At 50.2% G+C, this 27,652-nt stretch overlaps 1 protein-coding gene across 6 annotated transcripts; it reads right to left on the reverse strand.

Annotated features, from left to right (window-relative positions):
• On the reverse strand, positions 1–26,831 carry TNIP2 (TNFAIP3 interacting protein 2). 6 transcript variants are annotated; one of them, XR_010942813.1, is made up of 7 exons: positions 26,064–26,450; positions 6,837–7,121; positions 4,889–4,978; positions 3,874–4,140; positions 3,649–3,768; positions 2,582–3,126; positions 2,212–2,351 (listed from the first exon to the last, which is right to left on the reverse strand). XR_010942813.1 is itself a non-coding variant. In XM_067734898.1 (6 exons), exons 1-6 carry the CDS (start codon positions 26,637–26,639, stop codon positions 2,088–2,090), a joined length of 1,602 nt encoding a protein of 533 aa, XP_067590999.1. In that variant the 5' UTR covers positions 26,640–26,831; the 3' UTR covers positions 1–2,087. The 6 variants fall into 6 exon arrangements, 5 of the variants coding, with proteins under 5 accessions (XP_067590999.1, XP_067591003.1, XP_067591000.1 ...); XM_067734898.1 differs by lacking the exon at positions 2,582–3,126 and having other exon boundaries at positions 1–2,351; positions 26,064–26,831; XM_067734899.1 differs by lacking the exon at positions 2,582–3,126 and having other exon boundaries at positions 1,592–2,351; positions 3,664–3,768; positions 26,064–26,447.
• Positions 26,832–27,652: the final 821 nt, after the last annotated feature.

A 27,652-nucleotide genomic window follows, 5' to 3' on the forward strand; every position in this document is an offset into this window, starting at 1 on the left:
AAATATTTATTTATTTATTTGGTTGTGCCAGGTCTTAGTCGCAGGCTCCTTAGTTGTAGCTTGCCAGCTCCTTAGTTGCGGCACGTGGGCTCCTTAGTTGTGGCATGCGAACTCTTAGTTTCAGCATGCATGCGGGATCTAGTTCCCTGACCAGGGATCAAACCCGGGCCCCCTACATTGGAAGCATGGAGTCTTAACCACTATGCCAGCAGGGAAGTCCCCATTCCCATGCTCTTCATTCCTTTCTATGTTTGTTTTTATCCAGAATCATCTCCCTCTAGCCTGAGTAATTTCCACAGTATACTTTTTTCTTGTCGTACAGTCTGCTGGATATAAATTTTGTTAGCTTGTATTTGTGTGGATATGTCTGTGTGTGTGCGTGAACAGTATCTTCATTATGCCTTTTTCCCGTATGTCTAGTATTTTTTGCGTGTATTGGACTGTGGTTAATATAGCACAAGGCCCTGGCTCCGAAGAAAGCCGGATTTTCTTCCAACAGGCCAGTGAATTACGGGTTGGCTGCCTGGAAGAGCAGGGCTGTTTTGATTTGGCCCTAAGATGTCAACTTTACTCCTAAAATGTGGCCCTTTGAGGGTTTCAAAGGAAAACCAAGCTTTTCCAGCCCCTCTAACCCCAAGGGACTCAACTTCGGAACTGCCACCCTATGGTGGACAGCCGCTGGGAGCTCTCCTCAGCACATCCTGCCCTCCAGCCGCTGTTCCTGCCCCAGGATTCTTGGAGTCTTACGCTAAGCTCGCACAGTTCAGGGGTCAGCCAAGGATTTGAGGGCTCCCCCTTCTGCAGCTCCCTTCTCTCCGGGAGGTCCCCATCTATTTCCAAACTCCTCCAACTCCTCAGGACAGTGAGACGGAGGCTTCCTGTGACGTTCTAGCACCCACGCCGCAGCGACTGATCCCTTCCAGTCGGGCTCCTGGAAAGTGGGGTGCGCGGGGATCCTACAGAGGAGTTGACGCCTGAACTACAACTGGAGGAGGACCTACTTAGCCAGCGGAGAGGGTGAGCAAGTGTTCCAGGCAGGAGGGACAGCACATGCACCCAATGCTGGCCCTTCACCGTGCCGGCAGCTCCTGCACGTTGGGAAGTAGAATGTGGGCTCAGGAGCCAGATGGCCTGGGTTTACATCCTAGCTTTGTCCCCTGCTACTGTGATCTTGGGCAAGTGACCTTACCCCTCTGTGCCTCATGTTCCACACCTGTGTTGAGGATGATCGATAGAAGTACTTACCTCCTGCGACCGTTCTGAAGGTTAACTTGAGTCACACAGCCCTGACCCCACCAGGACTATGCACGCAGTCCTTGCCCTGCAAGCCTCTCTCTTGCCTTCGCCAGGCGCCTGGTTCCTCCCGCCTCACCCCCAGCGCTTCACATCCTGGCTGGAGCTAAAACAGGCCGACGGCAGAGTGCTGGGCAGGCTGGCCTCCCGCTGACCACCCCCTCGGGATGCCCTAACAAACAAACAGGTGACAAACAGTAAGAAAGTGTGTTTCTCCTCCCCGGCTGGTGTAACTCAGGCCCAGATGGAAATGGTGCCGGGTGCCTGCACCCCAGCCCCCAGCGCACACTCGCAGCAGTCGCTGTAGCAAGTGCATTTATTACAAAACAAGTAATGTGACATAAACACGTTTAAGTTCCGGATATGCAGCACCCACTCTTGCAGTGCAGCCTTATTTCAGCGCAGGCACAGTGCTCAGCTGTGCACGCCTCCTGGTGGGCGTGGGCGCACTTCCCACGGGCAGCCACCTTGTCCCAGTGACCTGCAGCATCCCCAGGTGCGGCTGGGACAGGTCTGTCCTGCGGGCCCGGGAGAACCCCGCGCCATGTCTCGCACGGCCTCAGCCTGACTGACAGCTTCGGACGTCAAACTCCACACCAGAGGCGAGGCTGAGCCCTCCTGGGCACGAATGCTCCCAACCCCACCTCTCCCTCCAGCCCCACCGGAAGTGCCCCCTGACCCAAGGGGGACCAAGGGGAAGGCTCAGAAGCACCCCCAGCCTGTTCTGGGGGCCCCGCGTCTCGCTGCTGCGTGCTGGGAGCACCCCCGGGCCCCGGGCCGCCGGCCAGCAGGGCTCACTGGCAGCAGTCGGCCACGTGCCGGAAGAGCTCCTCCCCCTGCTCGTCGCTGAAGCACTGCAGGCAGTGAGGGCACTGCAGGTCCCCCTGGCCTCTCTGGGTCGCTCCGGGGCTCCCGCCCTCTGCGGGGAGTTCTGGCCGCTGGGATCCCGTCCCAGGCCTCCAGCCACCGGGTGCCACGAGCTCCGAAGCGTCAGTCTCTAAGTACCCGGGAGTTTTGCCCCCGGTATGAACCCGGCAAGAGCCTGGCTCTCGAGGATCCTGGAAAAAAGGCAAAGGGTCAGCTTACGAGGCTGGCCTCGGGCTCCAGCAACTAGAGATACACCTGCTGCACAGTGGGACGTGCACCTTCGCTCTGCCTGGTGCTGGGGCCCAAATGAGGACGTGCTCCGTGAACAGCCTCCTGCCTGTGCTCACAGAGGAACAGGCCCGAGCTGGGGGGGTGGGGGGCGGCACTCCCCCAACCCCCGCCGCGGCCCCAGCAGACTCACCCCACACGCCGCCGTGCAGAGAGGGAGCCTGGCAAACTGCGTCCCTCCTGGGTGGGGGGGGGGGGGGTCTCTGGAGGCAGCAGGGGTGCCCGTGGCACGGCCGACATGATCGCCCCCGACGTCAGCCCCGAAGCGCCGTAACCCCCAGTGCTCATCACGCCTCGTGTGGGAGCCGCAGCCCAGGCGGCGGGACCCTGGCTCCTGGCCCACAGCTTCACCACCGCCCGCCCCGGGGTGTCGCCCAGGGGCCGAGCAGTGCTCCCAAAGCTCGACGGCCACAGGCCGCAGCTGAAAGGGGCTCAGAGGCCACTCGGTGCACAGGCCCCGGGCCTCGGCAGGCCGGGCCACCCTTCTGTCCACCAGTGGGGTCCACAGCCACGCAGGATGGGGCACTGAGGATGGCTCCCACCAACCACGAAGGGTGGTTCCGGGGTAAGCTCGGCATCCCCGCCCCGCCAGGGTGCTAGCCCCTCAGGAGGATGTGTATCGGGTGCTCTGGGCGGAACCAGGGAGGAACAGGGAAGAGGCGTGTGGGCGCCCGGGTCCTGCAGTGAGAAACCGTCAGTTCCCACCCAGGCCCGGCCTCCCAAGAAGCACCCCCTGTGGCGGGGCGGCACGGAGCCCAGAGTGAGCTGCGGGGCCTGCCCGCCTGCACGGCCCATCTCCGTGCACGGGGGCTGTGAGCTGGGGGGCGCCAGCAGACGCCTGGAGCCTCAGGGGCTGCGTGTGTGTGACAGGGCGACCAGGGTCCCTGCAGCACAGCGAGGAGGGGACACACGTGCACGAAGCTCCCAGTAGGGAGCCCGAGGCCCAGGACGCGCCCTCTGGGTGCAGGACAGGCACGACAGCCACCCCTGAGGTCACACGCCACCACGCCAACATCCTCTACAGACACACACGGTACGACAGGGAGGTTTTCTGCCACCAGGCCCCAGGCACCGGGCACCACGGCTCTGCCCGGAGCACAGAATCAGGGTCTCGGCAGACGCAGAAAGGGATTGAAACCGATGAAAGAAACACGAAGAAAACGCCCAGCCTGGACCGGGGGAGATGGGCCTCCGTTCTACCTGTTTGCAGGGTACCTGGCGCTGCAGCAAGGCCACCCGTTCCTCCAACTCCTGGATCCTACTCTGAGCCCGCTCCCGGTCAACCCTCTCCGACGTGAAGTCATCCTTGTACGCGAGGATCTGTGAGGAGACAGACACTCAACCGGTTGTCAGACGGCAGCGCCGTTTCTGCTCAGAGAAAGGCCCCCAGCGCCCCCCAGCACCCGGCCCCGGGGTGGGGGGCACCTGCTGCTCCAACATCTGCACCCGCTCCAGCGCGGCGTCCCGGGCCCTCCTCACGGCCTCCAGCTCCCGCCTCGCTTCTGCACAGTCGTTGATTTTCTCCTCCAACTGTGTGTTGAGCCGGGAGATCTCCTTCCTCATCAGCTCGGGCGGGGAGGGCCTCTCAGGCTCGAGGGGGGCCTGCAGCCCTCTCAGCTGTGCGTGGAGTCCCCTCACGTACTCATCCCTGCTGGCGTCGTAGCGCTGCCACTTGGCATTGAGGTCTTCCACCTGAGGAGGCCGGAACGCTCACGGTGGCAGCGGCTGAGAACCTGCTCTCAAGCCAACCTGAACTGTGAAGCTATTCACTAGCAACAAGGAGCAGAGTGAGTCTCCCCTTAAATGAAAGTTGCCTCAGGAGACCTCCCTGGTGGCACAGTGGTTAAGGATCCGCCTGCCAACGTAGGGGACACGGGTTCGAGCCCTGGTCCGGGAAGATCCCACGTGCCGCGGAGCAACTAAGCCCATGAACCACAACTACTGAAGCCTGCGCGCCTAGAGCCCGTGCTCCGCAACAAGAGAAGCCACAGCAATGAGAAGCCCGCGCACTGCAACGAAGACCCAACGCAGCCAAAACTAAATATATTAATTAATTAATTTAAAAAAAATAAAAGGAATGAAGGCCAAAAAAAAAGTCTCAGTTTGCTCTGTGCAGAGGGGACACTAGGACGTGGCAACAATGGCCACAAACAACTGCCGTAGACAGAAGCAGACTTGCTACAATTTCCCACCGTAAAAGCTGTACTTGACAGTAATTCTTGTACCTCATTTATCCACATGTGAATTAACTTGGGGCCGGAGAATGACAGGCGTGTTCTACGTGTCCTTTCAGGCAAATATGTCGGGCCTACAGGGACTGCGCACATCAGCCGGAGTGGCCTGAGGGCAGGGGCAACCCCTGGGCACAGCCGAGGAGAGGACCCTCATCTGCGGGCCGTGAGGGGAAGTTCTTCCCGAGGGGCATCTAACAGACACTCACGTGAGTCACCTTCTGCTTCAACAGTCGATTCTCCTCCTGTAACTTCGCAACAACCGCGTGGACAGAGCCGTCCCCATCTGCACACGCTGGCTGCATAAGAAAGGGACGGAGAGCAGACACCGTGTCACCGAATGTGACTGTCGTGTGCGGCAAGAGGGTAGGAAGCCACACCTGGAGACTGAGGGTGCAGATGGTCACTGCAGCCCGCACTGCGGCAGGTGGGACGTGCCCCTTCCCGAGGGTGGGGGAGGGGTGGTCCTCGCCCCGCCCGAGCCCACCCCACGCTGGGGCCAAGCCTTGCTCAATCTTCTCATGCCTGAGACTTTCCATCATCACGGGAGTCGGGAGGGCAGGAAGCTTAATCTCACCGTCCACCAGAGAACCTTCCAGCCCAGGGCCACAGGGCCGCCAGGAGCAGGCCCGGCCAGGGACCTGGCTCCCTCCCTCTGGGCCCACCACACTGTCGTGTCACGTCACGCAAGCAGGGTTGACCTCAGTGATTCTGTACACGGCAGTCCACCCGTGCCTCACTCGGGGTCTTGGGACTCATGCCTGGAAACCCACGTGCCAAACCAGCCCTAACGGCGGTGGGCAGAGCTAGCCGAAAAGTCCATCTGAATCCTAGGAATCCAGTGCATTTAACAGTACAGTGGGCTGTATGCTGGTGCCGGTACTTTTGAGAATTCCCCTCGAATGACAAGGGAACTACACGTCCTAACCCAGCGGGCACCGGGAAACCCCGGTGACTCAGCCGAGTCCAGGGCTGAGAAGTGACGCGGATGTAGAGCCTGTTAAGAGCTCCGGCCCCACCCCTGCCCGGGCCAAACACAACGTGCGGCTGTGTTCAAATCCCCAGAGGGAAATGACACAGTGACTCAAAATCCCAGAGTCACAGCCTGCCCCCAGAGAGCACTGTGGTATCTGAAATGTGCCTGTGTGCTTTCTGCGGTTCCCTTTTCGTGGAATCCACCCGCGGAGACGGGCAGTTCTCAGACCGGTTCTCAGACCAAGGTTCTCCCCAGCGGGCTTCCCAGTGGAGCTGCTGCTAAGGGGCTGGAGGGCCTGTCCCCGCCTCCCCCGCGTTTCTGAGTCAGCCTGGTTGCAGCCCCTGAGGATCAGAGAACTGCCTAGAAAAGAGTAATCTGGGCTGGGCGGGGCAGGGTGTGCACTGCATGGAATCAGACAGGCAGGGAAGGCAGCCTCGCCCCGTGCTCCCAACACCCCCAGCCAGGAGCCCCCTGATCTCCCAGGTAGGGAATTCCTGATGCTGAAACCACACTGTCCCCTCCCCGACCAGACCGCACACACAGCCACAGCCCAGCTCCACGCAGTCCTGTAGGCTGCCTGCCCCTGACCCCGGCCCCCGGCCCCGCCCCCTGCCCGGCTCCCTCCCTGCTGGCCCCACCCTGCCTACAGCCTGGCCAGGGGTCACAGCGCCAGGTACACAGAAGGGCTCCGTGTCCTCCCTTCACTGCAGGAGGGCCCCGGCGAGGCCAGCCCTGCTGAGACACATGGAGCCCTCCCCCGCCCCAGCCCGCCCAGCAGATTCCTCACCACCTGCGGCCTTTGGAAGCGCTGCCCCTCGCCCGCCTGCACGCATGCCAGCACCTGCTCAGGACACCCCTCCCGCCCCTGCTCTGACTGCTTCGTCCTCAGCGAAGGCTGATGAGACCACAGTGCCATCTCCCCACGAGGACCAGGGTCACCTGCAGGTCTGGGGGTGGCAGCTGGTGACGCAGGCCACCTGCTTCCCTGTCACGTTCTGCACCTCCCACCGTGCTAGAAGAAATCCCCGGATGGGCGGGCTTTGCTGCAACCCTCACTATGGAGAGCAGGGGGGGCCCTGGGCGCCCCTCGACCTCCATGACGGCTGAGGGATCCTGAGCGCGAGACGAGGCCTCCTGCTGCACCTCGGTCCGCACCGTGGCGTGCTGACACCGCAGCCTACCTCGGGGCTCCTCTCCCCCGCGTCCCCCTTTGCGCGCTGGCGTGCATCCAGACACTCGGCCAGGTGCTGGCACATGTGGGCGGTGGCGGCCAGCGTCCTGCGCAGCTGATGCGTCTCGTCGGCCAGGGAGCGGCACAGGATGTCGCTGGCGGCCGGGGCTCGCCCCTTCTGGGCCGCGCCTCTCCTCAGCAGGGCCACTTCCTTCTGCTCCCGCTCCGGCTGGCTCATCAGCTGCTTCGTCTCCCTCTCTTTTTCTTCTAGTTGCTCGGAAAGTCTCTCGATTTCCTAAGGGGCAGATTTAAAAGCACAGTTGATTTGACTATAAGAAGCAATATCAGGAACAAACATTCCTAGAGCAGAAGTCCAGCACGGACACCCATCAGGAGGTGATAAACGCGCTCATTTGGAGGTTGGCTTCTGAACGAATAATTAACTTTGGAGTTTTCAGCCCATAAAGTTCTAACTGAAACTTCATCTAAAATTCTATTTTCATGAGCAAATTCATAATGTTAGATCTTACATCATCAAATTACTAAGTGCGGCAATTCCAAATACTTCTTGATGAGAAGGGTAGAAACTCCACTGCAGCGGGTAGCCCCCCAAAAGATATGCCCACGCCCTAACCCCCGATACTTGGGAATGTGACTTTACTTAGAATTAGGGTCTGTGAAGATGCACTGAGCTAAAATGAAGTCATACTGGATTAGAATAGACCCTAATCCAATGACTGGTGTCCTCATAAGAAGAAGGAAACATGGACACAGATACAGAAGACGGCCGCATGTCGACAGAGGCAGAGACTGGAGTGATGTGTCCGCAAGCCAAAGAAAACCAGGGATGCCAACAGCCACCGGAAGCCGAGAGACAAAAAGAAGGCCCCTCCCCCAGAGCCTCGGAGGGAGCACATCTCTGCCAGCGACACCCTGATCTGGGGCTTCCGGCCTCTAGAACACCGAGAGATGAAGCATCTGCTGTTGTGAACCACCCAGTTTATGGTACTTTGTTACAGCAGTTCTAGGAAACTAAGATACCCAACCCCACTTAATTTTTTTAAAAAAGTCCTTAAAATTACAATTTACTTTAAACCCAGCCTTAGTTTTGTGCTTTCCCATTTTCAAAGTAATCACCAGCATAAACAGTACATAAGAGGGGTGAAGCAGGATGAACCAGTCCATCCTACAAATGAAAAAACAGCTTCAGAAAAGTCAGGGTTGAGCCTGAGCTCCACGTGAGGAAGTGGCAGGAGAAGGATCTGGGCTCCACTCAGGGAGGCGCTCAAGCTCACCTCCTGCGTGCTCACGAGGAGGGATGGACCCCAGGAACCGAGAAGCTTCTTAGCACAGTGGAATGGAATACAGGGCCAACATTACTAACGGAACCCTGAATTACTACTCTCTTACCTGCTTTAAAATGAAAACATGTGCATGGTTATAAAAAATTCAAACATACAGAAGGAAAGCAAATGAAAACTTCAATTCCTTTCTCCCAGCAGCTCCTCTGCCCCCAGCTTCACTCGCCAGAGGCAACTACTCACTATTTGGGCACGGACCTTTCCAGAGTGTTTATAAGCATCTATAACACACGTACTTTTACACAAACGGATGCTACAACACGCTTTTCTCCTCCTCAGCAATATACCTTATTCCACAGCAGCACAGAACCTGCCTTGTTCTTTTCAACCACAGCCTGGAGCTTCACGACAGATTCCAGATTTACTGAACACACACCTCCAGCTGGCAGACATGTGGCTGCTTCCTTGTGCCCTTATGCAAATACAGCCACGGGATAAATGCCCAGAGGTCACATGGCTGGGTTAAGACTGGGGTTAAGAAATAATTCGTGGGGTGGACCTAGAGATGATCATACTAAATAAAGTCAGAAAGAGAAAGACAAATACCATATCATACCACTTTATATGTGGAATCTAAAATATGGCACAAATGAACTTATCTACGAAACAGAAACAGACCCACAGACGTAGAGAGCAGACTTGTGGTGGCCAAGGGGGAGGGATGGATTGGGAGTTTGGGATTAGCAGGTGCACATTATTATATAGAGAATGGGTAAAGAACCAGGTCCTCCTGTATAGCACAGGGAACTATATTCGATATCCTGTGACAAACCGTAATGAAAGAGAATACAAAAAAGAATGTATAGATGCATGTGTGTGTCACTGAATCACTTTGCTGTATAGTGGAAATTAATGCAACATTGTAAATTAACTATACCTCAACAAAATAAATTAATAAAACAACAAGTGGTGGATCTCAGGAACACAGCCAGTCTCCGGGTCCCAGCCCGGCTCCCTGGGCCCGCGCGCATCCACGAGGCAAGGGCCGCTCCCCGCGCTCCTGCACCCAGACACCCCGTGCACCTGTGATAACCAATCCATGGATAAGCCCAGCGTGTGACTGAACCACTCCAGCCAGGTGACCCAGAAATCATTCTGGAAACCTCCCCCTCTCTCAGGAATTTTTTCCTGGCCGCACTGCGCAGCTTGCGGGATCTCAGTTCCCCAACCAGGGATCGAACCCAGGCACTTGGCAGTGAGAGCGCCGGGTCCTAACCACTGGACCACAGGGAACTCCCTCAGGGAATGTTTAAGATTCCTCTCCTTCCCATTTTCCTTGGACTTCGCTCTAGAAATGAACAGAAAGAGAGGAAAGAAGAAAAACTGCAGTAAGAGTGACCGGTTTGGCTCTCTTAGCAAAGGCCTAGAGGAAGAGGCTGTTCTAGATCTGCACTTCACAACAGGGACTCAAAACAGGAAAGAGCAGAGGCCTGGCAGATGGCGAGGCAGACCGTGAGGGCGGCGGGGGAGATGAGGAGGTCAGGCCCCGGCAAGTGGGAAATGTCCACCACCGAGTGCGGAAGAAGTAGCAGGACTGGTGATGACGGGTGTGACACATCACTGGGAATGAGCCTGTCAACTGGGACTTCCGCTCCAAGGCATGTGGCGCTGGCACTCCATCACGCCATCACACCTCCCTGCCCTCGACTCACAGATGTCACAATCTCAGGGGTACCAGTCAAGCCAGGTGAGACCCACTCTTGGAAGGTCATTACTTTCATTTTTCCACCTTCTGGCCCCGACGACCTCACCCCTGAACCAAAGGAGGAGAAGAGGCGTCTCTCTGCAAGCTGGCCGGTCGGCATCCGTACCTCCTCCCAGCAGACGGCCCTTCGGCACCAGGCTGCACCTGCAGGACTGGGAGGGGGGCGCTGGGGGCCACCACGCGCGGCCTTCGGAGCCTGTCCACATAGCTGGGGCTGCCGGCTGGTGCAAAGTCACTTGGTCTGGGTGAAGCCACGTCCACACAGTGCGATGGGGCATTCACAGAGCTGAGAACCAACTACAGCCTTCTTAGCATAAAATACCATAAACAGGAAAAAGAACACCAAACCCCAACGAAAGCTCAGGCTCTCACTGCTGATTGTTTCCTGGCCTTGGATTTATTTGTTCTCTTTAAAAACTGGCCGCTTCTGAAGGCAGTGCCAGCTGGTCAAGGCCCCTGTCCCACGTCCTTACCATGGAAAACGCAGCAGGAGCCCCTCCCTCCAGTGTCACAGATGCCAGGCCCGCCACGGCCCACCCTTCGCCTGGACTTGTCTCCCCCTGCCAGCATCACAGCTCTGGGGTGGCCTTGTCACTACTGGTGGGATAGACACGCCACACTCCCCCGAGCTGGACCTAGTCACCCTCCACAGTGGCTCAGAAGTGTACCTGGAGTAGACACGGATGGTAAAGAGAGACCTGCCCTGAGAGTGGACTTTCACTACATTTTAGAGTTATTCAAATCAAAAGCTGTGATTTCAGGGCTTCCCTGGTGGCGCAGTGGTTGAGAGTCCGCCTGCCGATGCAGGGGACACGGGTTCGTGCTCCGGTCTGGGAAGATCCCACATGCCGTGGAGCGGCTGGGCCCGTGAGCCATGGCTGCTGAGCCTGCGTGTCCGGAGCCTGTGCTCCGCAACGGGAGAGGCCACAACAGTGAGAGGTCCGCGTACCACAAAAAAAAAAAAAAAAAAGGAGGCATAGCCTCTTGGACTTCATCCCTTTATTAGTCTGCTCGGGCTGCCGTAACAAAGTCCACAACCTAGGTAACTTAAAACAACAGACATGTATCCTCTCACAGGCTAGAGGTCCAAATTCCAGGTGTCAGCAGGCCATGTGCCTTCCGGGACTCTAGGGAAGAATGCTTCCTCATCTCTTCCAGCTTCTGCTGGTTGCTGGTAACCCTGGGCTTATAGATGCCTCCCTCCAATCTCGGCCCCCAACTTCACATGGCTGTCTTATAAGGACACCAGTCACTGGATTAGGGTCCACCCCAGGCCAGTAGGACTTCATTTAAATTTATTACCCCTGCAAAGACCCTACTTCCAAATAAGGTCATAATCACAGGCTCCAGGTGGAAAGGAACCTGGGGGAGACACTCTCCAGCCCAGCACAGTCCTCTCCTCTCTCCTTCCCGGGCAGCTCTCAGTGGCTGGCCATGTGCAGACTGCAGCAGCAGCTGAAAGGGGAGTGAGATAACAGGGGCAAGCAGGGAATTTAAGAAAAGTCAATTCACTGGGCCTTCACCACAAGTGCCATGCGCTGAAGGTGTAGCAGGGGAGGCACTGATGAGGACGCAGCACACCTCCTCCCCACTGGAAGAGTGCAGGGGGGAGCAGGCAAACAGGTAGGACAAAAACGAGTACGGCCTGGAAGGTTCTGGGAACATGGCAGAGGAGGGAGCACCGGGAATCTTCTCCTCACCTGAAAAACAGTGCACTGGCAGAAATCTGTCTAGTGTGACTGTTTTGGATCTCAAGTCCTAAAGACTTGCAACTTCCATCTGAGCACTTGGACAGTAAATTGAGGTTAATTTCAGTCAATTTCAGCTCTTCCTACAGTAGCAGCTACCCATCCCACCCCTAGCCATGCCACTGGAGGCCATACACCTGTTTCTGGAACAGCCTACACACAGCTTGCAGGAGCCAAGGTGGGCAAAAAAGACCCTGTCCTCCAAATACTGGGTATCTGCTCTGACCTCTGCGTCCCGCTTCCGATCACAGAGGTGTGGCCAAACAGGCAGGCGGCCATTGTTGCACCTCCCCCATTGCTATAGGACCCTCCCCCTCCAGCTGAAGTGCTACTGGATTTAAAGGGCCAGTGCCCTTTCCTTCCCCTTTTAATTTTTCTTTTTCTGCTTCAGGGAGCCAGACATTAAAGATTATGATATTCAAAAGCAACTACATAAAAGGGGAAAACTTGAAAGTGACCACACATTCCCAGTTACAGGCTGAGAAAACCTTAATTTATGCCTCAGGCTGATCCTTGGTACAGAGACAATCTACAACAACCAAAGAAAAACAAAAACAGCATATCCTAGGCAAGGACAGTAATCTGATTTCCAGAGATACCACATTACTAGATCCAAACGTCCAGTTTTATTTATTTATTTTAGATGTTGGGGGTAGGAGTTTATTAATTAATTTATTTATTTTTGCTGTGTTGGGTCTTCGTTTCTGTGCAAGGGCTTTCTCTAGTTGTGGCAAGCGGGGGCCACTCTCCATCGCGGTGCGCGGGCCTCTCACTATCGCGGCCTCTCTTGTTGTGGAGCACAGGCTCCAGACGCGCAGGCTCAGTAGTTGTGGCTCTCGGGCCTAGTTGCTCCGCGGCATGTGGGATCCTCCCAGACCAGGGCTCGAACCCATGTCCCCCGCATTAGCAGGCAGGTTCTCAACCACTGCGCCACCAGGGAAGCACCCAAATGTCCAGTTTTAAACAAACAACAACAAAAAAAGCACAAGGCACTCAAAGACACAGGAAAATGTGGCCCATTCAAAGGAAAAAACAAATCAACAGAAGCTGTCCCTGAAAAAGACCTGATGGTGGATCTTCTAGACAAGGACTCTAAAACAACCATGTTAAAGACGCTCAGAAAACTAAAAGAAGATATGGAGAAAGTCAAGAAAGCAAGGTAGGAATAAAATGGAAATACAAGTAAAGAAATAGAAAACCTAAAAAGAAACCAAAAAAATTGTGGAGCTAAAAAGTACATTAACTGAAATTTTAAAATTCACTGGAGGTACTCAAAGGCAGATTTGATCAGTAGAAGAATCAGCAAACTTGAAAACAGGACAATGAAAATTATCAAGATTCAAGGAAAGTAAACAGAGCCTAAGGGTCCTGTGGGACACCATTAAGCAGACCAACATACACATTGTGGGAGTCCCAGAAGGAGAAGCGAGAGAGAGAGAGAGAGGTAGAAAGAATACTTGAAGAAATAATGGCTGGGGCTTCCCTGGTGGCGCAGTGGTTAAGAATCCGTCTGCCAATGCGGGACACGGGTTCCAGCCCTGGTCCAGGAAGATCCCACATGCCACAGAGCAACTAAGCCCATGCGCCACAACTACTGAGTTTGCACTCTAGAGACTGTGAGCCACAACTACTGAGCCCATGCACTTAGAGCCTGTGCTCCACAACAAGAAGCCACAACAATGAGAAGCCTGTGCACTGCAATGAAGACACAACACAGAAATACATATAAATAAATAAGTAAGTAAGAAATAATGGTTGAAAACTTCCCAAATGTGATGAAAGACATGAATCTAAACATCCAAGAAGCTCAATAAACTCTAAGTACGATGAAGTCAAAAAGACCAAGACACGTTATAATCAAACTTTAGAAAGCAAAAGATAAAAAGAGGAATCTTGAAAGAAGAGAGAAGCAACATGTCACATAGAAGAGATCCTTAATACGATTAGCAGATTTCTCATCAGACACTTTGGAAGCCGGAGGCAGTGGGCCTATATATTCAAGTGCTAAAAGAAAAAAAAAGAGCTGGGGACTTCCCTAGTGGTCCAGTGGTTAAGAATCTGCCTTCCAATGCAGGGGACGCAGGTTCAATACCTGGTCAGGGCACTAAGATCCCACATGCCGTGGGGCAACTAAGCCCACGCACAGCAACTACTGAGCCCATGTACTCTAGAGCCCGTGTGTCACAACTGGAGAGCCCACGTGCCACAACTACTGAGCCCACGCACTCTGGAGCCCGTGCACCACAACTAGGGAGAAGCCCACGTGCAGCAACTAGAGAAACCCGCACGTCGCAACTAGAGAAGCCTGCACGTCACAACTAGAGAAGCCCATGCACTGCAACAAAAGATCCTGCATGCTGCAACAAAGATCCCACGTGCTCCAACTAAGACCTGATGCAGCCAAATAAAATAAATAAATAAATAAATACTTTAAAAAAGAAAAAATACTGTCAACCAAGAATCCTATATCCAGGGCTTCGCTGGTGGCGCAGTGGTTGAGAATCTGCCTGCCAATGCTGGGGATACGGGTTCAAGCCCTGGTCTGGGAAGATCCCACATGCCACAGAGCAACTGGGCCCGTGAGCCACAACTACTGAGCCTGCACGTCTGGAGCCTGTGCTCCGCAACAAGAGAGGCCGCGACAGTGAGAGGCCCACGCATTGTGATGAAGAGTGGCCCCTGCTTGCCACAACTAGAGAAAGCCATCGCACAGAAACAAAGACCCAACACGGCCAAAAAGAAAGAAAGAAAGAAAGAAAGAATCCTATATCCAGCAAAACTGTCTTTCAAAAGCAAGGGAGAAATTAAGACATTCCCACATAAACCAAAGCTAAGGGAGTTTGTTACCACTAGACCTACCCTGCAAAAAATGCTCAAGGGAGTCCTGTAGAGTGAAATGAAATGACACTAACTCAAAGCACAGTAACTCAAAGCTATATGAAGAAATAAAGATGTCAATAAAGGTAAAGACTTGGGCAATTATAAAAGCTAGTATTATTGTAACAACAGTTTATAACTCTTCTTTTTTGTTTTCCACATGATTTAAGAGACATAAATATATATATATATTTTTTTAATTTTTAGTCTACAAGTTAGTATTACTGTAATTTTGATTTGTAACTCCACACGTTATTTCCTACATAATTTAGGAGACTAATGCATTTAAAAGATTAACTTATGTTTGAGGGCACACAACGTATGAAGATTTAATTCTGTGACATCAACAACCAAAAGGGGTGGGGTTTAGCTATAAGGGAGCAGGTGTTTTGTATGTTATTGAAGTTAAGCTGGTATAAATTCAAATTAAAGTGTTACAACTTTCGGATGTTAAACGTAATTCGCATGGTAAACACAAAGAAAATAGTTACAGAGTATACCCACAAAAAAATGAGAAAGGAATTTAAATATTTCACAATTTAAAAAATCAAACCTAAGACATAGTGGGGCTTCCCTGGTGGCGCAGTGGTTGAGAGTCCGCCTGCCGATACAGGGAACACGGGTTCGTGCCCCGGTCTGGGAAGATCCCACATGCCGCAGAGCAGCTGGGCCCGTGAGCCGTGGCCACTGGGCCTGCGCTCCAGAGCCTGTGCTCCGCAACGGGAGAGGCCACAACAGTGAGAGGCCCGCATACCAGAAAAAAAAAAAAAAAAAAAGAACATAAGACATAGTAATGCAGAAAATGAGAAACAAAAAAAGCTATAAGGTATACAGAAAACAAATAGCAAAATAACAAGTATTTCATCCATATCAGTAATTACTTTAAATGTAAGTGGATTAAAATCTCCAATTAAAAGACAGAGATTGGCAGTATGGATAAAAGCATATGATCCAACTACATGCTATATACAAGAGACTCACTTTAGATCCAAAGAAACATATAGATTGACAGTAAAAGGATGGGGACTTCCCTGGTGGCGCAGTGGTTAAGAATCCTCCTGCCAATGCAGGGGACGTGGGTTTGATCCCTGGTCTGGGAAGATCCCACATGCCATGGAGCAACTAAGCCCATGCACCACGACTATTGAGCCTGAGCTCTGAAGCCTGCAAGCTACAACTACTGAAGCCCATGCACCTAGAGCCCATGCTCCACAACAAGAGAAGCCACCACAAGGAGAAGGCCATGCACTGCAACAAAGAGTAGCCCCTGCTCACCACAACTAGAGAAAAGCCCACGTGCAGCAATGAAGACCCAACGCAGCCAAAAATAAAATTTTAAAAATTTTAAAAATAAAAAAGAAAGTAGAAGGATGGAAAAATATTTACATTCCATGCAATTAGTAACTAAAAGCGAACAGGAGTAGCTATACTAATGTCAGACAAAATAGACTTTTTTTCAAAAAAGTCTACAAGAGACAAAAAAGGATGTTATACATTAATAAAAGTTTTAATACAGCAAGAAAATATAACAATTATATACACTGAGGTACCTAATAACAGACAGGCAAAATATATGAAGCAAAAACTGACAGAACTGAAGGGAGAAATAGACAATCCTACAATAACAGCTGGAGACCTCAAAACCCTACTCTCAATGATAGAACAACCAAACAGAATATACGTAAGGAAATAGAGAACTTAACACAATAAATCAATTAGATCTAACAGACATCTACAGAACACCCAACAACATACACATTCTTCTCAAATGCACATGGGACATTTTCCAGGATAGACCATGTGTTAGGTTACATATTAAGTCTCAACAGATTTTAAAAGACTGACATCATACAAAGTATCTCCTCCCCAACCACAACAGAATGAAGTCAGAAATCAACAACAGAAGTAAAATGAAGATTCACAAAACTGTGGAAATTAGAAAACACACTCTTAAACCAATGGATCAAAAGAAGAAATCACAAGGAAATTAGAAAATACTTAAAGGCAGATACTTAAAGTGAAAACACAGCATACCAAAACTTGCAGGATCGAGTGAAAGCAGTGTTAAGGGGGAAATCTAAAGATATAAAACTTACGGGCTTCCCTGGTGGCGCAGTGGTTGAGAGTCCACCTGCTGATGCGGGGGACGTGAGTTCGTGTCCCAGTCCGGGAGGATCCCACATGCCGCAGAGCGGCTGGGCCTGTGAGCCATGGCCGCTGGGCCTGCGCGTCCAGAGCCTGTGCTCCACGGCGGGAGAGGCCACAGCAGTGAGAAGCCCGCGTACCGCAAAAAAATAAAAAATAAAAAAAATTTTAAAAATATATATATATATAAAACTTACATTTAAAAACAAGAAAAGTCTCCAATCAACAACCTAACTTTACAACTTAAGGAACTAGAAAAAGAAGAAAAAACTAAACTCAAAGCTAGCAAAAGGGAGGAAGAATAAAGCAGAGACAAATGAAATAGAGAACAGAAAAACTACTAGAGAAATCGATGAAACCAAAAGTTGGTTCTTCAAAAAGATCAGCAAAATGGATAAACCTTTAGCTAGACAGACTACAAAAAGAAATACAGAAGATTCAAATTACTAAAATCAGAAATGCAAGTAGAGGGAATTCCCTGGCGGTCCAGCGGTTAGGACTCCACGCTTTCACTGCCCAGGGCCCGGGTTCAATTCCTGGTCAGGGAACTAAGATCCCACAAGCCACGTGGCATGGCCAAAAAAAAAAAAAAAAAAAAATGCAAGTAGAGACATTACTGACAATTCTACAAAAATAAAAATGATTATAAAATGAGTACTATGAACTGTACACCAGCAAATTGGATAACCTGGATGAAACAAATTCATAGAAACACAACACCTACCAGACCAAATCACAGAGAAATATAAAAACTGAAAAGACCTCTAACTAGTAAGGAAATTGAATCAGTAATTAAAAATCTCCCAACAACAACAAGTCCTGGAACTGATGGCTTCACCGGTGAATTCTATCAAACATTTAAAGAAGAATTAATACCAATTCTTCCTAAGCTGTTCCAAAAAAAATGAAGAGGAAGGAACACTTCCTAACTCATTCTATGAGGCCAGCATTACCCTGAGACCAAAGCCAGACAAAGACACTACAACAAAACTACAGACCAATATCCCTTATGAATGTTGATGCAAAAATTCTCAATGAAATACTAGCGGGCAAATTCAATGGCATATTAAAAAGATTATACATCATGAACAAGTGGGATTTTTTTCACAGACTGCAAGGGTGGTTAAACATACAAAACATGATCAATGGATGTTAACTAGACTTATTGTGGTAGTCATTTCACAATATATACAAATATTGAATCACTGTGCTGTACACTTAAAACTAATATAATGTTATATGTCAATTATAGCTAAAGGAAAAAAATAGCAGTTGACGCTATGATACCGTTGTTCTGATTTGGAGACTTAAGTTGGCTTAGTTCCATACTTACACTATGTTCAGTATTTCCCCACTACACATCCCTCCAGCACTTTTACAACCTGCTTCAAGCAGTGATCATGTATGTCCATGTATGATTCCACAATTTGAGGGCAAGAATTGGATACTGATCATCTTTGCATTCCCCTAGCCTAATGGTTAATAGAATGTGCAATTAACAACTTTATAAGGTAGTAAAGGCCATCATAATTTGCCCCCAATCTAATTTTATAGCCACTTCCTGTGTTATTCTCTACGCACTCTTCACTCTAATGACACTGAATTAACACTGCTATAGATTAACACTGCTACTGGTGCAACCCTGATAGTGTACACGTCGTTGTGAAATGAATGTACTATACTTATTGGGAGAAATGGAAAAATACAACCCACGATGCCTGCTTATACATATTCCCCTTACATACGGAACATGCCCAATAAATGCAAGCTCAGTAAATAAACACCTGAGTGGCTATGGTAGGTGACATTCACATCTTCTGAGTCCCCATTATGTGCATGAGATTATTATATATACATATATACCTGTTAAATCATGTGTTCCTCACAATATCCCATACATGTGTTCTATGTCCTATTTTCCACAAAGGCAATGGATTATTTCTCCAATGTCTATTTTCTCAACTAAGATGTAAGCTTCATAAAGATAGGAATCTGCCTTTCTCAATCCTTTCTGCATTTCCAGGGCCTACCAAAACATCTGGCATACAACAAATAACTATTGGCTGAATGAATGAATAAATAACCCTATGAGCTATGTATTATTACTTCAGTTTTACTGGTGACAAAACTAGAATACTAAATGACTTGCCCAAATTAACATGGCTAAGAAAGTGGCAGAACCAGATTTAAGTGCACAGCTTTTCAACATTCAGTGTAATATTTGCTTCTCATTGGTGCCTAATAAAGAGCCAGTTTTGTTGCCCAAAGTAGTTCTACAAACCCCTGTGAACTTCTCACAAGAAAATTTTAGCAAGCTTCATCATGGTTTCTTCTTAAAGACAGTGAAAAGGTAATACTAAATACATGACTAAGGTTATCCTTGGCTGTTTAAAAGAATAAGAGGTGCAGCATATTTATCTTCTGGGCAGCCGTATAGAAGGTTCAGAGACCAATTTTAGCAAAGTGACTAGGCCGTTCTTGAGCATCAGTTTCATTATGTATGACAGGCCTTGAATTAGTTCCATCTGTACTTTGGTTCTACTTTCTAGATGTTGCAAATTGATCATGTTCTTGACATTCCTAACTTTATCATTAGAGTCTCACTTACAATATCTGAAGACAATTAGATAATTGTTGATAAATATCTAGTAAACAATAATGATAGGAGAATGAGGCCTTCTGAGGGACATGAAGCACAATTATGTGTTTGATGTTTGTTTTCTATGACTCAGCATCAATCCCTTGGAATGAAATGAAAATGATATTATTAGACTTTTCTAATCAGAAAATTTTTCACCAGATTTGTTCCACATAGATTTAGGTAATATACTACTCTGCTGTGGTTAAGTTCACAAACATATTTCATCAAAAAGAAAAAAAGGAAGGGAGGGAGGAAGGGAGGGATTGTTCAGTGTAATACACTACATTAACAGAATGACGGGGGAAAAACACATGATCATATCAATTGATGCAGAAAGGCATTTGACAAAATTCAACACTTTTTCATAATAAAAACACACAACAAACTAGGAACAGAAGTAAACTACCTCCACATAACAAAAGCCATAAGAAAAACCCATAGCAAATATCATACCCCGTGGTAAAAGACTGAAAGCTTTTCCTCTAAGATCAAGAACAAGACAAGGAGGACTTCCACTGGAGGGGGCATGGGTTCAATCCCTGGTCAGGGAACTAAGATCCTGCATGGCGCAGCTGGGGAAAAAAAAGAACAAGAAAAGGATATTGGCTTTCATCACTTCTATTCAACATAGCCCTGGAAGTTCTAGCCAGAGCAATTAGGCAAGAAAAAGAAATAAAACACATCCAAATAAGAAAGGAAGTAAAACAGTATCTGTTTTCAGATGATATGCTCTTACATGTAGAAAACTCTTAAGATTACACACACACACACACACACACACACAAAAACCTGTTGGAGAGAATAAATGAATTCAGCAATTGAGCAGAATACAAATCAACACATGAAAAACAGTTGTATTTCTATACAGTAACAATGAAGAATCTGCAAAAGAAATCACAAAAACAATTCTACTTACAATAGCATCAAAAAGAATAAAATACTTAGGAATTAATTTAATCAAGGAGGTGAAAGACTCGTACAATGAAAACTATGAAATACTACTAAAAGGAATTAAAGAAAACATAAATAAATAGAAACATATCCCATGTTCACAGATTGGAAAACTTAATATTGTTAAGATGTCAATATTATTCAAAGTGATCTACAAAGTCAATGCAATCCCTATCAAAATCCCAGGGAATTCTCTGGTGGTCCAGTGGTTAGGACTTGGCATTTTTCACTGCCATGGCCCAGGTTCAATTCCTGGTTGGGGAACTAAGATCCCACAAGCTGTGCAGTGCAGCCAAAAAAAAACCCCAAAAACAAAAACAAAACAAAAGCTCAATTTTTTTGCAGAAATAGAAGAACTCATCCTAAAATTCATATGGAATCTCAAGGGACCCCAAATAGCCAAAACAATCTTAGAAGGAAAAAAAACAAAAAAAAGAACAAAGCTGAAAGACTCACATTTCCTAATTTCAAAACTTCTACAAAGCCACAGTAATCAAAACACTGTGGCACTGACATAAAGACAAACATACAGACCAGAGAGACAGAATAGAGAGCCCAGAAATAAACCCTTGCATAGATAGTCAAATGGTTTTGACAAGGGTACCAAGATGATTCAGTGGGGAAAGGACAGTCTTTTTTAAAAATGGTGCTGGGAAAACTGGATATCCACATGCAAAAGAATGAAGTTGGACCCTTATCTAAACCATACATGAAAATTACCTCAAAATGGATCCAAGACTTAAATGTAAGACCCAAAACTACAAAACTCCTAGAAGAAACACAGGGCAAAAGCTTCATAACACAGGATTTGGCAGTGATTTCTTGGATATGGCACTCAAGGCACAGGTAACAAAAGAAAAAGCAGACAAATTGGAAAGTTTTTTAATGAAAATAAAAATGAAAATTTTGCACATCAAAGGACAAGTAAAAGTAAAAAGGCAACCTACAGAATGAGATAAAATATTTACAAATCATATATCTGATAAGAATTAGTATCCAGAATGTAGAGTACTCATAAAATTCAACAACAAAATAACCCAATTCAAAAATGGGCCAAGGACTTGACATTTCTTCAAAGAAGATATACAAATGGCCAGTAAGCACATGAATTGATGCTCAGCATCACTAATCATTATAGGGAATTGCAAATCAAAACTACAATCATTTTGTACTAAATTACCATGCACCTATTAGGATGCCTTCTATCAAAAACACAGAAAATAACAATATTGGTGAGGATGTGGAGAAATTTGAACCCTTGTGCACTGTCGGTGGGAATGTAAAGTGGTACAGCCATTGTGGAAAAACAGAATGGAAGTCCCTCAAAAAATTAAAAATAGAATTATTATATAATCCAGCAATTCCACTTCTGGGTATACACCCAAAAGAATTGAAAGCAGGATCTCGAAGAGATATTTGCACACCTATGTTCATAGCAGCAGTGATATTCATAAGAGCTAAAACATGGAAGCAACCCAAGTGTCCATCAACAGATGAGTAGATAAGCAAAATGTGGTCTATACCTATAATGGAGTATTACTCAGCCTTAAAAAGGAAGGAGATTCTGACACATGTTACAATATGGATGAACCTTGAGGACATCACGCTAAGTGAAATAAACCAGTCACAAAAAGACAAATACTGCATGATTCTACTTATAGGAGGTATCTACAGTAGTCAAAATCATAGAGACAGAGAGTAAAATGGTGGTTGCCAGTGGGGGGTGGGGAGGGGAGGGGTCAGTAGGGGACAAAGTAGGGAGGTGGGGAATTATGTTTAATGGTATAGAGCTTCAGTTGTACAGATCAAAAGAGGTATGACGATAGATGGTAAAAACAAACACACAATAAACACACAATACATACACACACACACACACGCACGCAAAACCTAATATAACCTACTGTAAAGAGTGTACGCTGTTCCACTTACAGAGGGCATGGCAGCATAGGGAAAGAAAAGCCACAAGTTGCTACATCAGGACCAAGCAGGGTCCATGAGGCTAGTCCCCAAGGCAGTGGTGAGACGGGGTTGAGCAGTTACAGCCTGCACAACGAATCAGTGCCATCATTCCAGAAAATCTTAACTGGAAGAGCTTTGCAGAGTCATCCATCCAGGCCTCATGGTACAAATAAGGCAACGTCTTGAGTCCCACTGTGGTGGCAAAAAAGACCAGAATTCTCAAGACTGATCTGGTCCCATCACACACTGGCTACACCTTGGCCACAGATGCACTGGTCACCTGGCAGTCCATCCACACCTGTGAGCCTCAGCATCTTCTTTGGGAGCCCTCAGTCCTCACCAGTCCAGGGTCCCTGCTCCTAACCAGCTGGCTGACATGACCACTGATGAGACCAACCTGTTGACCAATTCCTCTCATTGTTTTCACGCTGCACAGCTACTTCAGTGAATCCAGGGCCTCTGGGAGGTGATAAACATCTCCATTCCTCCCCAGGTTCTCTGACCAACCCCAGAAAGATGTAGGGGTAAGCAACAAATATTTAATTGCATAAGACATCAGATATTAAATTGCTCCTGAAATAATTTAAAATCCTAAAACAAAACTTATATTGAGGGACTTCCCTGGTGGTGCAGTGGTCAGGAATCTGCCTGCCAATGCAGGGGACACTGGTTCGAGTCCTAGTCCGGGAAGATCCCAAATGCCGCGGAGCAACTAAGCCCGTGCGCCACAACTACTGAGCCAGCGCTCTGGAGCCCATGAGCCACAACTACTGAAGCCTGCACGCTCTAGAGCCCGCATGCCACAACTACTAAACCCGCATGCTGCAACTACTGAGGCCCACACTCCTAGACCCCATGCTCTGCAACAAGAGAGGCCACTGCAACGAGAAGCCCGCGCACCGCAACGAAGAGTAGCCCCCGCTCGCCACAACCAGAAAAAGCCCGCGCACAGCAACGAAGACCCAACGCAGACAGAAAAAAAAAAAACCTACGCTGAAAGGACCAGTAGTACTAGGATGACAGACCTGGCTCTGTCTGGGTTTTGGTTAGAGGCTCTGGGGCCACAGGATGCTGGGGACACATGTCAACTGAGCACCAATGGCCACCAGACTGCAAGCGGAGTCCTGTTCTGGGTAGGATGTGCTCTGGTCCCCAATCTACACTCATCTATGGCTCCTGGTGTCCATGACACTAAGATCAGGGGTGCAGACCAGGTGACTTCCTTCTGCCCTGATGAGTAATAATCCACCTTGCCCAGGAAAAGGGAGACAGCTGGAGCGAGGAAGACATCTGGCTTCTAAAGGCGTTTAAAATGATGCAGATGAGAAAATACTGACATGACATTAAGTAAAACTGTATAGACAGCTTGAACTCTAACACGCCAAGTCGATACATACCCTATGGTTAAATGAAAGGCAGGGAAGAGGCCACGAGATTATGCTCTGTGGTCATCTCTCTGTGGTGGGATGGTTATCTTATTCTTTATTCTTTCCTCTATTTTTCAGATATTCAAAATTACTTTTATTAAAAGAAAAAAAGGCGTGCCTCTTTTTCACTCTAAAATCCGGCTGCAGGGTCAAGCCTGGAAGTGAAAATTGTCTTTTGCAGGCCTAATTCCTTTCCTGGGAAAACCCAGATAATAGCTATGCACCGAATGGGATAACAGACCAGAGTTCACCAAAATGTTTGGGGCACTTCCAAACTGTTGTAGAAAAATACTGTTACTCTCACTCCTGATCTGGGTGTTTAATATTTCACACAGATAGACATAGTATCGCTGACAAGGATATGAAGGAGGAAAAGTAAGGATTTAAGTCTATTATCAGACACTCTGGCAGGCTCCCACTCTGTCACCACTCCCAGCAGAGCAGGAGTGTTACTACTGAAAGATACATTCACAGCTGGGGCTAAAGGAGATCCAGAACATAACTGTGGCTCATGTGGCCCTGAACCCAACACAACACAAACACACCCAGGAACCCAACTCAGACACACACACCAGGAGCCTATACGCATGTCCCACACACACACCCAGCCCCAATGTCTGCGCACACAATGCAGAACTCAACACGAACACACACGTGCACAGAACCTTCCAGGTGCACACACGCCCCAAACACAAATAACATGCACACTCATCCCTAAGACCCAACACAGGCGCACACCCCTCAGAAAGGTACACACACCTTTCAGACCCAGCATGGACACACACACACCCCTGAGAGCCCAATGCAGGCACTCGCACTCTTCAAAACGCAGCACGGCAACAGACCCCTCAGAACTGATCATGCACACACATCCTTCAGAACCCAAAACGGGCACAAACTGAAGACCCAACACAGGTGAGCACACCCCTGAGAACCCAATTCAAGTGCTCACACACCTCATATACCACACAGGTACACACGCCACAACCCAACACAGACACACAACCCTCAGACCCAAGAAAGGTACACGTTCCCCTCCTCCCCGACATGGGAGCAGACCCCTCTGAACTCACCTGGTACACAACCATCAGTTTTAACACCAGCACACACACAACCCTCAAAACCATCAGACAGACAACCTTCAGAACCCAACACACATACACACCTCTCAGAGTCCAAACAGGCACACATACCCTCAGAACTCAAGACAGGCGTGCACGTGCGCGCACACACACACACATCCCCACACACCACTCAGCACCCAACATGGAGGCATACACCCTTCAGAAACCAGCGGGGTACACGCTCCTCAGACTCATACGGGAACACACTGCTCAGAACCCAACACATGCAGAGACGCCCTTCAGAGCAGACACACACCCTCAACACCCAACACAGACACACCACTGAGAACCACTCAGACACATAACCCGCAGACACAACATGAACACACACACCCGAGAACCAACAAGGACTCCACTCCTCAGACTCCAACACACACAAACATGCCTCAGAACCAACACAAACACATACGCCTTAGAATTAACATGGACACACGTAACCCTCAAACACAACACAGGCACACAGCCCTCAGAACCAAAGTGAGCACATAACCCTCAGAATCAACACATACACACACCCCTCAACACGACTGAGGAAACACACCCTTCAGAACCCACCATGGGCGCAGACACAGCCCCAGACTCTACACAGGGGCACACACACAACTCAGACCCAACAGGGATAAACACATCCGGGATCAACACAGACACACACCACTCAGACCCAATACAGACACACACCCTTGAGAAGCCACACAGGCACAAACCTCTCAGAGCTGAACACGGGAAGACACAGCCCTCAGACCTAACATGGGAGCAGATCACTCGGACACCCGAGAACCAACGCGGACACAGCAACCCTTAGACCCAGGTGCACAACCCCCAGAACAGAAATGGGCATACACACCCTCCAGCACGCAACTCAGAGACACACACTCCTCAGAACCAACGCAGAACCAAAACCGACAGGCACACCCCTGAGAACCGACAATGGCAAAACAAGCCTCACACCCACAGGTACACACAGCTCTCAGAACCCAACGTGAGCCCACACGACACTCAGAACCAACACGGACAGACACAACCCTCAGAAGCCAGCGAGGGAGCAGACCCTCTACGTAACCCAAACACACACCCCTCAGAACCCGACACGACACACTCAGGCCTAACGCGGCGCGCACCCGCCCAGAACCCCCCAGACACAAACCGCTCAGACCCAACCAGACCACACAGCCCTCACGCCCGACGGGCGCACGCACTCCGGGGACACGGCGGGCACGGGGCCCGCGCGCCGAGGAAGCGTGGCTCGCGCGGCCCCCTTGCGGCCTCTCCGCCGCCTGCGGCCCCTCCGCCCCGCACCTGGCGCAGCGCGGCCTCCGCGGCGCCGCCGTCCCGCTGCCGCAGCTGCTCCCGGAAGCGCGCCACCTGCTCCAGCAGCGCGTCCACGAGCGACGGCGCCGTGTCCCCCTCGAGCGCGGCCAGACGGGCGCGGAGGCGCGCTATGAGGACGTCCCGGGCGGCCAGCTGGTCCTGCAGGCGCCTCAGCCTCTGCCCCGCCTCGTGGTACAGGCCGCAGAGCGCGGCAGCGGCGCGCGGGGCGCCCTCCCGCCCGCCAGACCCCGCGTTCCCAGACGACATGGCTGCGGGCCTGGCCGACAGGGTACTGACCACCGGCAACTTCCGCGCCGGGCCTGGGCGGGAGGCCCACCTTCCCGGAACTTTTCCCGGCGCGCCCCGCCCCCCGCGGAGATCCCGGGCCCGCCCGCCCCGCCGAAAGGCCAGGCCCCGCCCCCCCGCCGAAAGGCCAAGCCCCGCCCCTCGCCGAGATGCCAGGCCCTGCCCGCCGCCGGGAACGTGGCCCCGCCCCAGTCCTATCCCGCCCGGGGTCCGCGGCCTCTGCGCCCGCGGGTGACTGGCGTGTCCCACCGGCCCCATCGCCTCGAGTCGGGGAGCTTTCGGAGACTCGGGCCCGGGCGAGGAGAGGGGTCAAACGGCCTGCGATGTGGTTACTGATGGAAGGGAAAGAAGGGGCCAAAGACGACCCCAAGTGTTAGTCCCGAGCGTAGGTCCGAATCCCCGGGCTGCAGGCCGGCTGGCCACGCCGAGCACCAGGAAAACGGCGACCTTCCACGAGCTGAGCCCAGCGAGGCGCTGAGCATGCTCAGACCCCGCATCCCCTCTCTAAGGTCGCAAGAACTATTCTTAGGGCGGAAGGCAGGAGGGAGCTGGCCCTTTCCCGTCCTCGTTTCTGCATCCCTTTCCTTCCCCCCAGCTCCCCAGACCAACTCCGAGGGTTCTTCCGTGGCTCCACGGCTATTTTCTTTTTCAAAGTCTGAGTGTCCTCGGCAATGATGCCCAAGCACACCTGTGATCTTTCAAAGGTTCCCTCCCACAGACTCCTCTGCCGGCCCCTACCCAGAGCTGCCCTCCTCGCCAGATCCCCTGAGAGCAGCATGGCGTTTTTTCCCATTTTTGTAACCCATACCAAGCTTGGGCTGAGCCCGGGGAGACACCCGCAGGCTGGTAGAATCAGACAAGTATAAGCGAAGACAGCTCACACTTCCTCCGCTGCAGAGGGAAGGTCAAAGGCAGTTGCCCTGCTTACCCCATAGGTGTGCTGTAGGGATTAGAGGATGGAGTGCAGAGTTCCTGCCCCTGCGAGCCCACAGTCCACGTGACTAAGGTTAGTAATGACACACTCTTGTTGGCTGGAGCAGTGATGGAGAAAACCAAGTAGCACTGGCCCCAGAGCTGTTAGAGATAGGTGAGTTGTCATTGCTATTGATGTAAGTGTAACCTCCCACATGTCACTCAACTGCCCTTGAACCTGGTTCTCACCCGTAAAATGGGCATCCCAGTCTCTCCTCTAACATTCTGGGGGTCACACGTACTTCGAAATTCAGAATCTTTGGATTTGAGATAGGTACATATAATTGGGGTTGCCAACA

The sequence above is a fragment of the Pseudorca crassidens genome, chromosome 4, assembly GCF_039906515.1.
Source record: "Pseudorca crassidens isolate mPseCra1 chromosome 4, mPseCra1.hap1, whole genome shotgun sequence".
Taxonomy (NCBI): Eukaryota; Metazoa; Chordata; class Mammalia; order Artiodactyla; family Delphinidae; genus Pseudorca; species Pseudorca crassidens.